General features: G+C 36.5%; 2 protein-coding genes across 3 annotated transcripts; both read right to left on the bottom strand.

Annotated features, from left to right (window-relative positions):
• Positions 1–238: 238 nt before the first annotated feature.
• ROC2 (rotamase cyclophilin 2) lies at positions 239–2,240 on the bottom strand. Its single transcript, XM_047311431.2, has 2 exons — positions 2,123–2,240; positions 239–994 (listed from the first exon to the last, which is right to left on the bottom strand). Exon 2 carries the CDS (start codon positions 949–951, stop codon positions 424–426), a length of 528 nt encoding a protein of 175 aa, XP_047167387.1. The 5' UTR covers positions 952–994; positions 2,123–2,240; the 3' UTR covers positions 239–423.
• Positions 2,241–2,777: 537 nt separating this feature from the next.
• On the bottom strand, positions 2,778–15,603 carry LOC124836307 (fasciclin-like arabinogalactan protein 21). Of its 2 annotated transcripts, XM_088103296.1 has the most exons (6): positions 15,534–15,603; positions 15,335–15,392; positions 8,626–9,304; positions 8,409–8,478; positions 3,107–4,326; positions 2,778–3,023 (listed from the first exon to the last, which is right to left on the bottom strand). In XM_088103296.1, the coding sequence occupies exons 5-6, from the start codon at positions 4,316–4,318 to the stop codon at positions 2,955–2,957; spliced, it is 1,281 nt and encodes a 426-aa protein (XP_087959422.1). In that variant the 5' UTR covers positions 4,319–4,326; positions 8,409–8,478; positions 8,626–9,304; positions 15,335–15,392; positions 15,534–15,603; the 3' UTR covers positions 2,778–2,954. The 2 variants fall into 2 exon arrangements, with proteins under 2 accessions (XP_087959422.1, XP_047167404.2); XM_047311448.2 differs by lacking the exons at positions 15,335–15,392; positions 15,534–15,603 and having other exon boundaries at positions 8,626–13,210.
• Positions 15,604–15,881: the final 278 nt, after the last annotated feature.

Genomic DNA, 15,881 nt, shown 5'->3' with positions numbered 1-15,881 from the left:
ATCTAATATATTAAACTTGAAAGAATAAAATAAGTTTAAAATTACATTTTATTAACTTATGAGAATAAAAAAATTAAATTTGAGAAACTAATTATAAATCCAACATAATTCAATTTAATATTATAAAAAAATTATATTTGGTTTATACATCTATCAGTTAATTGTAGTCTCCATTCATCCGATGGGCAAATAAACATTTTATTCTAGTCTTATAATGAATAAGAAATAAAGTCTCGGGTGAACCAAAAACAATGGTTAAGAAACAAAAGGTAGCTGGAACAGACATTCAAAAGTATCAATGGCACCCCTGCCTATAGGAGTAAAAAGACAATTTTACTAAGAAGTTTTAAAGGTTCAACATTTTAGGATTGATGAGACCGGGCAAAACTGAACATTAGTTAAGAGAAAGGTGAAACATATGAATCATTTCTCTTCTATCTGGCCACAATCTTCTATTACTACGGTTTCCGATGTCTTGCCACTTCCCGAACCCACCTTCTCCATCTCCTTCACCACGCTGTATCCATCAACAACTTTTCCAAACACGACATGCTTTCCATCAAGCCACGGGGTCTTTGTAGTACATATGAAGAACTGAGAACCGTTTGTATGGGGTCCAGCATTAGCCATAGATAGAATACCAGGGGCAGTGTGCTTCAACTTGAAATTCTCATCTTGAAATTTGGAACCGTAGATTGACTCTCCTCCTGTCCCATTCCCTCTCGTAAAATCACCTCCCTGACACATAAATTCTGGTATAATACGATGAAATGTTGACCCCTTATAGTGCAAAGGTTTCCCAGATTGTCCAATCCCCTTTTCCCCAGTGCAGAGAGCCCTGAAGTTTTCAGCTGTTTTTGGGGTTGTATCGGCAAACAACTCCATCACTACTCGCCCAGCTTTCATCTTTCCAATTAGAATATCAAAGAAAACTTTCGGGTTTTTAGACATATTGATCACCGCTTCCTCTGCCCGCGATGTAATTTCTTAGTTCCTACACAAATAAAGTTGTAAGATGTCGCTACTTGATAGCATAGCCATGTCTTCTTAGTTTTTCTTTGCTAAGAAATAATAGTAATGATACTCAGAAACAAAAAATACTGTTAATTCAAAAATACTAAAAACGGGCTGGATTTTCTGTTTTGCTTGAGATACAAGAAAGAATTACACTGTTATAATATTTGCCACAATGCGTAAATGCTATTCCATACGAATTGCAAAACACCAAATGACATTCACGGCGGCAATGTTAGATGTAGCTTAGGTTTATGTTTTGTGCTGACGGCATAACTAATCAGCACAAGACCGTCCATAAGCACAGCAACTGAAAAACATCATCAAAAGGGAACAAGTTTTCACCACAAAATGTGGTTCCTCAAAGGAAACAAATCAAAAAGTGATTTAAGCCCTAATCAATGAAAACAAACAGTAACTGGGCTAATTAGATAATGTTCATCATCCTGAACAAAATCCTCAAGACGTGAAATGTAAAAGGATTTTAATTAAAAAAAGGATGACATGCGATTTAGCACAAGCTTTGAACTCACAGACTATAATAGTGGCTGCAAATCTTCGAAATGTGCAATGGCAAACTAAGGTCGAGGGGTTAAAGTTAAGTACGAACAATGAAAGGGGACGACAATGGCAAAAATAGAGAGCATACCGGCACATTAGATCCAAGACAACTACACAACTAACATGCAGTCATCTAAATATTTACCCAGGTCACTATAATGCTTTAAAAATAAAAGCCTGCATATCTACTCATTAGTATGATAAACATTCTTAAGCCGAAAATACAACTTTAAGCAGATCTGGATCCACGGATTTGAATATAAAAATCACACAAATCCAAAAAATCAAATCAGTAATCAGTAGCTTATGAAAACATACAAAAGTAAAAAAAAAAAGAAACTTCTTTCAAAAACATCTTATCCTTTACAACCAACAACTTCAACGGATAATCAAAGGAATAAGAAAATGATTTAGACTACAAACTAATCTATAGAACATTGATGAATTGAAGAGAGAGAAAAACACGGACAAAAAAAATCATAAGCTCCAGGAAACACAATCCGGTAGAATACGCATCAATATAAGGATTAAGAACAGAGCAAGACACCTTGTAAGAAGCTGCGGCTAAAACCCTAGCCCCGAGTCGAAAGATCGAATAGAGTGAAGAGAAGTGAGGCAAAGAGGGTTTATTTACAGCTGCAATTTTTTCCATCAGTTTACAAAAATACCCTTTTTATTTTATGTAATTCCCTTTGTTACATAATTTATCTATTTGTCTACGTTAAATAAACGACGAAAATGTCATTTTTTTTATTTGAAAAAAAAAGAAAATATTTTTTAATAAATTTTTTGACAACTTTTGTTAAGACGATAGTTTGTGATTGATTGTTCCAAATATACGAACCAATACATAATAACACATCATTTGTTGTAAAAAAACTATTAAAAAAATTATTAAAATATCAAAATTTTAAAAAGAAATTATCAAAACATATGATATTATGTTTACTAAATCGTTTGATAAGATAATAAATTAAATATTTCAATAAAAATGACTCGATACTCTTTAATTTTTGAAAAGTTTATCTAATTGTGACAATATTTTATCATCCAAAAATAATTTAATAATTTCTCAAGAAAATAATGAACTATGGTTTCTTATGAAAAAGTTTCACCCATATATCAAACATCTTTGAGCTTAATTATTTTAAACTTGAAATTAACATTCGATTTTTAAAAATTGACAAGGTGGAATGATAACATGAAACATAAACGTTTACTTGTTCAATTGATTGAGAACAAATTAACAAACATAGACAATGTTTTTTCTACAAGGGTATGAATTCACCGAATAAGAAGGAAATTTGTTGAACAGAGAATTACGAGTGGTCGAACTCCGAATTTCAACCCTCTGTTGGTACAATCATGCATCCTCATGCCTATCCCTCTTCAGAAAATACGCCTTCATCACTGTTCAACTCTTCAATATCTTTTTCTGCATCATCCAACTGGTCAAAGAAAAGAAATAAGAAACTTACAATTATACCAAAACTCACATAAAAGTGAAATAAAGACAGTGATGTGACTATACATTTAGCTTGGATCCCCGTATGTAATAGCGCGAGGTTTTTGATCCACTATCTTCAAAATATTCGTTCACCTTTTTAGCTGACTTTTCAGCTGTAAAAATGTTTTGAGTTTTATCCTTAGACAAAGAGCTGTCGCTTATATCATCGTCATCATCAGAGAATGAGTATTCAGTCATTTCAAAAGCTTTAGAAATCCCATGAACCACGAAGTTCTCGGAAGTGATCATGTCAGGTGCCACAATCTCAACACCATTAACGAACATGCCGGGCGCGAAATCCAGAATCCCATCAATCTCAAGAAGCTCATCAGGCACGAGCGTCTTCAAGAGAGTCCTAACCGGCAGAGAAGCGAGTTCTTCGTAACGAAACCTCTCGGGAAGAATATGAAGCCTCACAGCTCTATGAAGCAAAGTCGAAGGGTTGGAGCCAATCAACATGAAATCAGGAGGAGCAAAGATGGTAGCAAAACCCAAACTACCTGAATGATCTTTCTTTATTCCTTCAAGAACCGAACGCAGTGCAACGGAGAACGAAGCGTACCCTTTTGCACGGAGCAAGTGAACAACGCGGTTCCAGCGAACCCCGTTCTTGGAAAGGGAGTCGTTGGAAGAACAAGTGGGGGGTCGAATGAAGAAATCCAAACCCCGTTGAAGAAGGTCTTGCGGGTGCAAGGGGGAGAAGGGTGCAAGAACGCCATGCACGGCTAGTTGGTCTCCGAGGAAGATGTTAGGGTTTGATATCAAGACGTTGTTGATCTCGACGGAGTTTCTTGCAGGGTCAACCTTGGTGAGGGAAATGTTTTTGTGGCGGAGGAGGGTGGTGAGGCAGGTTCCTTGGGACATGTTGAGGAGGTCGTGGAAGGAGAAGGGGTTGGAGGAGGAGGCGGTGGTGGTGTGATAGAGGAGGAGGGTTTTGAGGAACCAGAGAGGGTGTGAGGTGTTTCTGATGGCGGAGTCTCTGATGGCGAAGATGGTTGAGTTTTGGGGCGGTTTGAAGAAGGAAGGAGAGTGGTGGAGAAGGTCTGCCATTAGAAGGAAGCCTGCTCTTCGGAGAGCGTTGGAAGCATTGAGAGAGATATCATGGTGTATGGGTGTGGCTTCTTGGCTTGAGTTCTTGGATTCAGAGGAACGAATTGCAGAGGATATGGCGATGATTCCAAGAGCTATTGAGGCTGCAACGTACAGTGGGAACCAACACCAACGGGAATAAGCCATCCACACCACTGCATCAAACATACAACTTCGGCTGTTTATTTATATCATTGTATCAGAAACTATTCCCATTTTCTTTTACTCAGGGAATGGATGATACAACTTATTCAAAGGTCATCAAAATTCAAATCTATGCTAGCATTTATACCACGTATTCTCCCTCATCAGATTCACCTTTAATGTTGTGAAAAGAAATCTAAATTATGAAATTTAATCCATAATCATTCAAAACTATATTACATTAAGTCTATTTAAATACATGTATCTCAAACTTAAATTTGTATTTTTATATTTTAAATGAACTTTTAGATTTTAAAAATCCAAAATTATAAGTGCATTGAACCAAAAAAGACTTAAGACTAGGTTGATACTAAGCATCTCATGTTAAAGATTAATCTAATATGCTCCGTTTATTTTGTAACGTATGTAATTTGTTAAACAAAATATCATATGTTTTTTATAAAACATATAAAAAGAAAATATATAATTTATCGTTATAGTTATCAAAACAATAAATATATCAATAAAATTTAAAAACATATTTATAGAACCTTCTAAAATACATAATCTCTTTTATATATAACACATAATCAAATCCATATATTAGGATTTTCAGTTACTCTCTACTACATAATCATACATCTTGGGAATTATTGGAAGTCCCATAACCATCCCTCAAGTCCAAAACTCCTACTTCAATACATAATACAAAATAATAACCATAAAAAATTTTCCATGAAATCTTTCTCGCATCATACTTAATGCACACTTTCCATTTGATTTGAATACCATCATATATATATATATATATATATATATATATATATATATATATATATATATATTGTTAGATATATTATATCTTTTATCTTTTAGTTGGTTTGTTATTATTTCTTATTTGTATTTTGAGCTTAACCCATATTTCTTCTATTATAAATAGAGAACCCTATGTGTATTTAACATAAGGGAGATTAATCCAAATACAACTTTTAACTATATTCAACATGGTATCAGAGCAGGTTCTCTGATCTTCTTCCAGGGTCTCTGCTGTCTGCCGGCGGCCGGCCGCCATGGCCGCCGGCAACCCCTAAAATTTCAGTCGGCAATCCATTTTCTCTTCTTCTCAATGCAGCCAGTCGCCGATCATCGCCACTTTCCTCTGTCGTCGCTGCTATCGTTGTCGCCGCCACTTTCCGCCGCTGCCGCCGCCGCCACCGCCGGCCACCGACACAGTTTCGAAGGGTGACCTGCGGATCTGGACCGTCTCTTCGAGCGACGGCCAACCACGCCGGTTTCGAGAGCCAATTCTCAGTCACGCGCCGCCACGCAGCGCTTCTTTCCGGCCAGTCCGTCGCCGGCCGCCGGTCGCCGTCACAGTTTCGACCGGTGACCAGCAGATCTGAAGCGTCTCCTCGAGCGACGGCCAACCCCGCCGGAGACAAGCACAAACCCCGCTCAACACGCCTCCACGCGCCGCCTTCTTCTCGTCAGATCTCGGGCGCGTGTTCTGCACGTGCCGCCTTCCTGGTGTCGGAGTTTCACCGCGACACCTCCATAGCTCTCGTCGGACCTCCCTCTCTCTGTTCAGACCTTCCAGAGCAGCCATTGTTGCCATCTTCGTCTCTCTTCGTCTCCGTGATTGTCCAGGCACCGTTTTCCGCTGTACAGGCACTGTTTGCCGCTGTACAACCATTGTTTGTCGCTGTCCAGCCATTGTTTGCCGCTGTCTGCGCCGTTGGCCGCTGTCCGGCACCGTTTTGTCGCTGTCCAGCGCCGTTTGCCGCTGTCCGGCGTCGTTTGCCGCTGCCCCGCGCCGTTTGCCGCTGCCCCGCGCCGTTTGCCGCTGCCCCGCGCCGTTTTGCCGCTGTCCCGCGCCGTTTGCCGCTGTCCAGGCACCGTATGCTTCCAACCACTGTAGGCCCCATCACCTCGTCAGTTAGTGATGGCAGTCCCTGTAGTTTTGTTGCTTCCAGCCACTACAGGCCCCATCAGTCAGTGATGGCAATTTAGTCCCTATTGTTTTATAGCTATCAACCGCCGCTGCAGTCGCTACCGTCTCAAACAGACGCAACTGCGTCAGTTCTTCTTGGGCTAGAGTTTAGTCTGATCTTCTTGTGATACACTGCTAAGTATCACCACTTGGGAGTTGTCCAGCAAAGAATTTTGGACCTCGAACATGTCTTTGGATCTTTGATGCCTTTATTTCAGCATTGTAGCTTAATATTTTATTTTGTTTTAGTGGTCCAGCAACTGTGATATTCCACATTTTCGCCCTTCACACTAAGGGGGAGTACGTTTCCAAGACACTGCAAGTCACATATATATGGGTGTAGTCCCTGCAGTTTTGTAGATTTCAGTTACTACTGTTGATCCCGTCACCCAGCCATCATTGATGAGGATTTAGTGTAGTCCCTGCAGTTTTGTAGCTCTTAACTTTCAGCTACTACCGTTGATCCCGTCACTCATCCATCAATGATTGGGAATCAGTCGTTGTAGTTTGTCATTGTCCACCGCTCTCCTTCATCCACTTTTGAAGTTGAAGTTTCACAAGCTGCTGTTAGTCCATCTATGTTTGCCTCACACTCTTGAAGACAAATCATCTAGTTCAACACTGAGTTCATCTATTCCAAGCTTAGTTCATACAATTTGTATGCTCCAGCTTGAGGGGGAGTGTTAGATATATTATATCTTTTATCTTTTAGTTGGTTTGTTATTATTTCTCATTTGTATTTTGGGCTTAGTCCATATTTCTTCTATTATAAATAGAGAACCCTATGTGTATTTAACATAAGGGAGATTAATTCAAATATAGTTTTTGACTATATTCAACATATATATATATATATATATATATATATATATATATATATATATAATACATAACCTCATGCACAAACCATCATAACATGCAATATTTATCACTAAACAAATATTACACTATCAAACATACCTCCTATTCATAAGAATAAAAGAAAAGAATCAAAAGAACATAACCCATTAAAGTGGCGTTCAATGCAACTACCCTGGCGCTTAGCCCCAACACTACTGGAAAAGTGAAGCTCAACATAACTATTCTAACGCTCAACCCTAGCACTACTAGAAAAGTGACGCTCAGCACAACTTTCCTGGTGCTCAGCCCCAACGAGAGCAATTGCTCCTGGGTTTGACAACGCTTTCAGATGCCAAAAGTGGTGCTCAGCGTCCTAGAGCCCAAAGGCTCTCGGGTTTGACAACACCGAGCGTCACACAGGACTGCTCAAAACCATACCAGATGCAAGATAACTCAAAACTAGCTTTGGTTGCCTTCAATATCCATTCAAATGATCAAAATGACATCCTAGACACTAAAATTGATCCAAAAGTAGGTTTATAACTTAAATTATATAGCACTTTGGTGATTTGGTCAGGAATCAAAGTTCAACCGATCAACCTACAACTCATAACTCATGTATCAGAATTCAAATGATTTAAACCATGTTTTCCAATGCATTAACTAGCCAACTAAGTCCTAAATGGCCTTATAGTAAACACTAAACAACCACTTTGCTCACAAGACCCTTCGTCCAAGATTTAACCTATTAAAACCCTTATTTCTTGCCTAAAACTGATCCCTACACTGTCATGTTGACAAACCAAAAACTCTGAAAGCTTATATACCAAGTTTTATACAATTCACATAAGGTTTTGTTGAACTAAAAAGCTACAAAAGTCTTAAGTGACCTAAAAATCAATCTCAAACACCAGGTTTCTCTATAAAACCACTCCTCAAGAAGATCACCTATTAAAACCCCAAATTAATCCCAATACTAGCCAAAATTTTCACCTTCCATTACCTTAAGATTAAACAACAGTTCTTAACCAATTGCAACCTCAATTACAACAACTCTAGTGATCAAAACAGACAATATACAATAAGCATTGATCACAATCATCTCCCAATATCAAATATCACACATATAGGTGAAGCCCAAGCAATTGCACCAACACACAACAAAATCTCCACAAGTTAAATATCTTTAATCAAACTCTAACATATGAATTCAGATTATTAAAGCATTAACATAATAGAAAAGAGGTATTTAACTTTCCTTACCTGTTAAAAACTCAAATCAGCTCTAGAGAACTTTACCCTGCTCTCTTTGCTCAAAGAGACCAAATAACACCTACAAACAATGAAAACATGATCAGGGTATGTCATTAGAACCATTGATCAATAGAGAACCTAGGGAAACACTTAGATGACACATGCATAGGAAGCAAAGTACACATAAAGAGTGAGAACTTAAGAAAAAGAGTTGAAACTAACTTACTCTTTTGGACAAATTGATCTGATAGGTTGGTAGACCTTGCATTAAGGATCACAAAGGCGTTTCCTAATCTTCAAAAAGATTAACAAAGAAAAAGAACTCCTAGAGAGAAGTTAGAGAACTCTAAAAAAGTGATTTCTATTCAATTGCTCAGTCTAACTACCCAAATTGCACATGACAATTTTCACTCTATACAAACCAGATTTCTACAGAATTAAGCCCACCAAATCTTAAATCACCTAAAAACAGTCAACAAACTTCAAACTTCTCTAATAACCACTCTTATAGAATTTTACCTGTTAAAACCGCCATTTTAAGTAAAAAATGCATCATTCTTCTAATCTATGATAAGACCAAGGTTTTACAACCATCTTTCAAAACAACATAGTCAATCTAACATTCCCAAATTCATTAAAAATCAAATACAATATCAAAATTTCATCTACACACAAGGATTCATGAAGTTCAACTCATATAGCAAACTCCAAATAGTAACTTCACATACTAAATGTCATGAATCAATTATTTTCACAATACAACCACTAAACAATCTTACAAACATCAAATAAAACTCGTCTATCAATTAAAATCAAATAAATCCAGTTTCTCTTACCTGGTTGATGCTCAAACATTTCCAAGAACTCTAGAATTCCACCTACGACTCCAAGATCTCTATTTGCTCCTACATAACAATTTGAACAAAGTATACCCTCAGTACCAATGATCAATAAAGAGTCTTAGAGAAGACTCATACCCCAAAAGAGTGGAGAAAACACCTACATGCAAAGACACCAAATTTCAAGAAAATAGGTAAAAATCAACTTACTTTTTAGTTGAAACCAATCGACTAGGAATGAAGATCTCTCCTCAAAGATCCCTTAGGTAGTCTCTGATCTTCAGATAGATGAGTAGGAAACTATAATTTCTAGATAGAAGGCAGAAGAATTTTAAAGAAAGGAGTTTTAGAGAGATAAAGCTTTTTAGATAATGAGACTCCTTATTAAAAATTATATTTATACTTTAGATATTTTTTGAATTAAAATAATGGAGTATCATTATTTAAAATACTATACTGCATCCATTACTCGATTTTCTTATACTGCATTTAATACTCAACCTCAAAACATTTAGGGTCTTAACTCTTCCCAACAACAAAAATATTCGACCTCGAAAATTGAACTTACCAAAAAATAAATGTGGATATAACTTCCTCATATCCTCCTCTAACTACCAAGTAGAGTCACATGTTCTCCCGTCCCAGACTACCTTGACTAAACTGATGGATTTTCCTTTAAGCGATGTTGTTTGGTGATCTACAACACTAACAGGCAACACCTCTAACGAAAGATCTTCCTTAACTTGCAAATTCTCAACATCCAATACATGAGATGAACTAGGCATGTACTTTCTCAACTGATAGACATGGAAACTTGGATGAAGATTAGTTAAATAAGGAGGCAAAGCTATTTCATAAGCTACTAGTCTAATTCTTCTCAAAATCAGATATGGACCAATGAACTTAGAAGATAATTTCCTTGAGTGAATAGCCCTTCCCACACCAGTGGTTGGAGTTATCCTCAACATGCTCCCCCACACAAACTCCAAAGGTTTCCTCCTCTCATCCGCATAAGACTTTTGTCGATTCTGAGATGCCTTCATCCTCTCTTGTATCTTCCTCACCTTATTTGTAGTTTGCTTCAACAATTTTGGCCTGACCAACATAAAGGGGTTTTACACCTTCTACCATACAGTGCCTCATATGGAGTCATCCTGATGTTAACATGATAACTATTATTATAGGTAAACTTCACTAAAGGTAACACCTCATTCCATCCACCCATATGATCTAGTATACAAGCTCTCAACAAATCTTCAAGTGATTGAATCGTTCTTTCTTATTGTCCATCAATCTAAGGATGATGGACAGAACTCATGCTCAATATACTATCCAAAGACTGCTGCAACATTTGTCAAAATCTAGAATTAAATCTAGGATCTTTGTCTGACACATTACTTAAAGGTACGTCATGCAATCTTATTATTTCCTTAATGTATAGTTGTGCCAATTTGACCATTGACATCTATAGATTAACTGCTAGAAAATGTGCACTCTTTGTTAAACGATCCACTATCACCCAAACTGCATCATGACCACCCACTGATCATGGCAGATGGGTAACAAACCATAGCTATGTTATCTCATTTACACTATGGCACCTTCAATTGTTGTAACATCCTTTCAAGTATTTGATGTTCAACCTTTGCCCCCTGACACGTTAAACAAGATGCTTCAAACTGAGCCACATCATGCTTCATGTCCGACCACCAAAAAGAATCCTTTAGATCTTGATACATCTTGTTCATACCAGAATGAATACTCAGACGACTTATGTGCCTTTCTTTTAAAACCAACCTATTCAATTCGACATCATTAGGAATACGAACTTTGTTTTTAAACTTCAAAACCCCATCAATACTCATGACAAAATCTTTAGCCGACTCAAATCCAATCAACTTCATAATCTTGTGTAAACCAGGATCTAACAATAGTTTATCTTTAACCAAACTCAAGAAATCACTAGATATTGTCATGTGACTATATCTAATGACATCTTTTTCCCATAACCACCTGCAATTTCACTCTTCTAAACTTCTCCACCAGCTCAAGTTGTTTGACCATCATATATGCATTGCTTTGTTCTTAAAGCATCTACAACCACATTAGCTTTTCCCGGATGGTATAAAAGCTCTAAATCATAATCTTTTAAAATTTTTAACCATCGCCTCTGCCTCATGTTTAAATCCTTTTGATCAAACCGGTACCTGAAATTGAGCACCATACAAGTAGTATCTCTATGTCTTCAAGGCGAACGTCATTGTTGCTAACTCTATATCATGAGTGGGGTAATTCTTCTCATGAACCTTTAATTGCCTTGAAGTGTATACCACCACTTTCTTTTATTGCATAAGCATGCAATCAAAACCCTGATATGATGCATCACAAAAGACCCCAAAAGATATACTTGTGTCAGGAATCACTAACATTGGGACACTAGTAAACCTTTTCTTTAACCCTTGGAAACTTTCCTCACATCTATTTGTCCATGCAAAAAGGCTTATCTTTACTGGTTAACTATGTTAAAGGCGCTACTATCTTGAAAATCCTTCAATGAACCTTTTATAATAACCATCAAAATCCATGAAACTCCTTACCTCGGTCATAGACTTTGGACGCTCTCACTCTATCAATGCATTCACTTTTGTTGGATCTAGAGAATTCCTTGGGCTGATATAACATAGCCTAAGAACTGCACTTCTTTCATCCAGAATTCACATTTAGACAACTTAGCATACAACTTTTTTTTCCTCAAGATGCTAAGAATTATCCTCCGATGCTCCTCATGCTCTTCATATGATTTGGAGTAAATAAGAATGTCGTCTATGAAGACCACCACAAACTTATCTAGAAAGGTCCTAAAGATCCTATTTGTATAATCCATGAACAAGACAGGAGCGTTAGTCACACCAAATGGCATAACCACATACTTATAATGCCCCTACCAAGACCTAAAGGAGATTTTCTACACATCTTCAAATTTGACCAATATCTGATGATACCCCAATCTAAAGTTGATCTTAGAAAATACCACTGCCTTATGCAGCTGATCCATTAGATCATCTATTCACGAATATTTACTTTTCATGGTCAACTTATTTAACTACCTGTAGTCTACACATAGTCTTGAACTACCGTCATTTTTCTTCACCAACAAAATCAATACTCCTCAAGGCGACACACTGGGACGAATAAACAATTTCTTCAACAACTCATATATCTACTTCTTTAACTCAGTTAGCTCAACTCAAGCCATACGGTAAGGATCAATTGATACTAGTCTTGCTCCCGACACCAAATCAATTGAAAAGTCCACCTCTCTTAGGAGGCAAACCAGACACTTCATAAAAAAAACATATGAAAAATCCTACACAAAAGGGATCTTTTTATTCTTTTCACCTTCCTCCACCTCCAGATGAGTTAAGATTACAAAGCATAAAGACCCGTCTTTAACCTCCTTAACAATCTGACGTGAAGACACCAACTCAACATCTTTTGGTTGCAATCAATAGAAACATGATTGGCAGATAATCAATTCATCCCTAAGATTACATTTAACCCTTGCAGGGATAGACATATCATATTGACTTTGAAGATATGACCCTATAGCATCATCGAACATCTAACACATACTGTAGATGTCTTCACCAAACCCGAAGCTAAGGTAGATACAAAAGAATCATACCTCAACTCCACCACATGCAAACCCAAATCTTTAACACAATTTTCTGACACAAACGAGTGTGCCGCTCCAAAATCAAATAACACACAAAAACTTCTACCAAATATAACACAAAGTGTGTTTATACCCGTCATTGCATAAACTCAACCCGAAGCTTGAGGTCTTTCACCCCTTTTCTGTTGCTGAACAGCTCGTTGAGATTGAACTCTAGCTACTTCGCGTATCACTCGACTGTATCCTCTGACTCCATCAAAGGTAAAATATCACCTATAACATCTTCTGCTCACACCAAATGGTGATCATTGCCAAAGATATAACAAAACACAAAGAGAATAGAAAACCAAGCAAGCAAGGTAACCTAGTGTACAAAGAAATTATCATATCATAACTTAATATATCAAACTTAAATCAACAATTCACAAAATTCTATAAAACAAATATATATATATATATATATATATATATATATATATATATATACACACGCACACACACACTAAACTTCGTGTATCACTCGACTGTATCCTGACTCGATCAAAGGCAGGTTATCACCTATAGCATCCTTTACTCACACCAAATAAGGATCATTACCAAAGATTTAAACAAAACATACAAAGAACATAAAACCAAGCAAGCTGATACAAAGAAATTATCATATTATAACTTAATATATCAAACTTAAATCAACAATTCACAAAAATCTATAAACTCTGCAGAGTTATAAATAGGGTGCTGACATACAATAAATGACCTCTAAACTCAATTATCCAGATACGATGCTGACGTAGACTTCACTGAAAATATGCACCCATGGTAATATTTATACTTTGCAGAGTTATAAATAGGGTAACTGGACCAAGTACACATGAGCTTAATCTTCCACTCTTAGGACCTAAAAGGCTAGACTAGACCTCATGTCATTCTCTCCACCACCTCATTCATCTCCACATAAGTTGAATCGTTGATAGAATGTTAGGATATCTTCTCTCTGAAATCTCACTATCAAGCACTCACCACAAATTTCTTGAATATAGAATCTCTTCTACAGATTATTCTCACAAAACATATCTTTGATTCACACACATGTTTATACCATTCCAAAAGCATTAATAGTTATCAAAATATATCCACTTTAAACCAATTCAAACAATACCTGCATTAGAAGCTTTCAAATAAATTAACACAACTAAAAGAATGTTAGTGCCAAACACTAGATTCTGGCACCAAACGACCAATTGTAGTGACGAAGAGGCGCTTAGCGCCAAAGTCCACCGCTCAGGGCTTACGAGTCAGTGAGCTCTCTGACTTCCTAGCGCTCAACATCCTCAAACTCAGGAGCTCTCGGGTTTGATAACACTCAGCACCCTACAAGGCTTTTTAGTGCTATACCATATGACAACAACTCTAAAATTTGATCTAAATGGACTCAAGACCTATTCAAAAGGTCGAATTGGTATTCTTAACACTACAATTGATTAGTAAACATTTATAATCGACTACAATTTATTAGTTCCATCGACTAGAGATAAGGCCAATTTATAACATATAAGTGGGTGCAAACCTCAACTTACAACTCAGTTTTGTAAAATTTGAGTTAAGCTTAAAGTCCACTTCTTAACATGGTACCAGAGTCAGGTTAGAGTATATCCTATCGATATTTGTTGTTTGTGGGCATGTTGTTCCACCCGTTATCGGGTCGTTATTGGACCACCCATTAATATTTAGTCTCACGCTCGAGATGGATATACTTCACGTGAGCAGGGGGTGTTGGAAGTTCTACATCGACTATAGATAAGGCTAATTTATAATATATAAGTGGATGCAAAGCTCACCTTACAAGCCGGTTTTATGGGGTTGAGTTAGGATTAAAGTCCACTCCTTAAGAAACATATTTATATCTTTGATTGAATACAAATATCACCCATTTGAACCAGAATTCAGTTCATTAGCTCAATCTAACTACCCAAAAATGCACATGACAGTTTTCACTCTACACAAACCAAATTTCTACAAAATCAAAAGCCTACCAAGTCTTAAATTACCTAAAAACAATCCACAAACTTCAAACTCACTCTAATAACCACTTCTATAGAATTTCACCTTTTAAAACTCTCATTTGTTCCCAAAAACGAATCATTCTTCTAACATATGATCAGACCAAGGTTCTACAATCTACCAAAATAACATAGTCAATCTAACATTCCCAAATTCATTAAAAATGAAATACAATATCAAAATTTCATCTACACACAAGGATTCATGAAATTCAACTTACATACCAAACTTTAAAAGCAACTTCACATACTAAATCTCACAAATTAATTTATTTTCACAAATCAACCACCAAACAATCATACAAACATCAAATAAAACTTGTCTATCAATTAAAATCAAAGAAAACTAGATTCCCTTACCTAGTTGACGCTAAGAACTCGAGAATTCCGCCTATGACTCCAAGATCTCTATTTGCTCCTACAATTCATAAAAAATGATCATAGTATACCCTCAGTATTACTAATCAATAGAGTCTTAAAGAAGACTCAGGCCCCAAAAGAGTTAGAAAACACCTACATGCAAAAACATTTTTTTAAAAAAATATAGAAATCAACTTACTCTTTAGTTCAAATCAATCGACTAGGAATGAAGATCTCGTCTCAAGAGTCCCTCAAACGGTCTTTAATCTTCAAATAAATGAGTAAGAAGTTAGAATTTCTAGAGAGAAAACAGAAGGATTTTAAAAATAGAAGTTTTAAAGAAATAACGCTTTTTAGACAATGAAACTCCTTGTTAGAAAATTTTATTTATACTTTTGATATTTTTTGAATTGAAGTAATGAAGTACCATTATTTAAAACATTATAGTGCCTCTAATATTTGAATTTTGTTAGTATCTTCATATTTCGCCTCCCTCAAATAATTCTTTCTCCTATCAAAATTTATAATTTAAAAAAATGAAGAACCA

This window comes from Vigna umbellata, chromosome 1 (assembly GCF_029865625.1).
Source record: "Vigna umbellata cultivar VRB3 chromosome 1, Vumbellata_1.0, whole genome shotgun sequence".
Lineage (NCBI taxonomy): Eukaryota > Viridiplantae > Streptophyta > Magnoliopsida > Fabales > Fabaceae > Vigna > Vigna umbellata.
This window is presented reverse-complemented; position numbering and strand designations above follow the sequence as displayed.

Bases quoted from the DNA above. Each gene is read 5' to 3' on its own strand.
- LOC124836307 (XM_088103296.1), bottom strand. From the start codon at position 4,318: ATGGCTTATTCCCGTTGGTGTTGGTTCCCACTGTACGTTGCAGCCTCA. The intron at 3,024-3,106 runs GTATAGTCACAT...TTCTTTGACCAG, and splicing joins TACGGGGATCCAAGCTAAAT to TTGGATGATGCAGAAAAAGA.
- ROC2 (XM_047311431.2), bottom strand. From the start codon at position 951: ATGTCTAAAAACCCGAAAGTTTTCTTTGATATTCTAATTGGAAAGATG.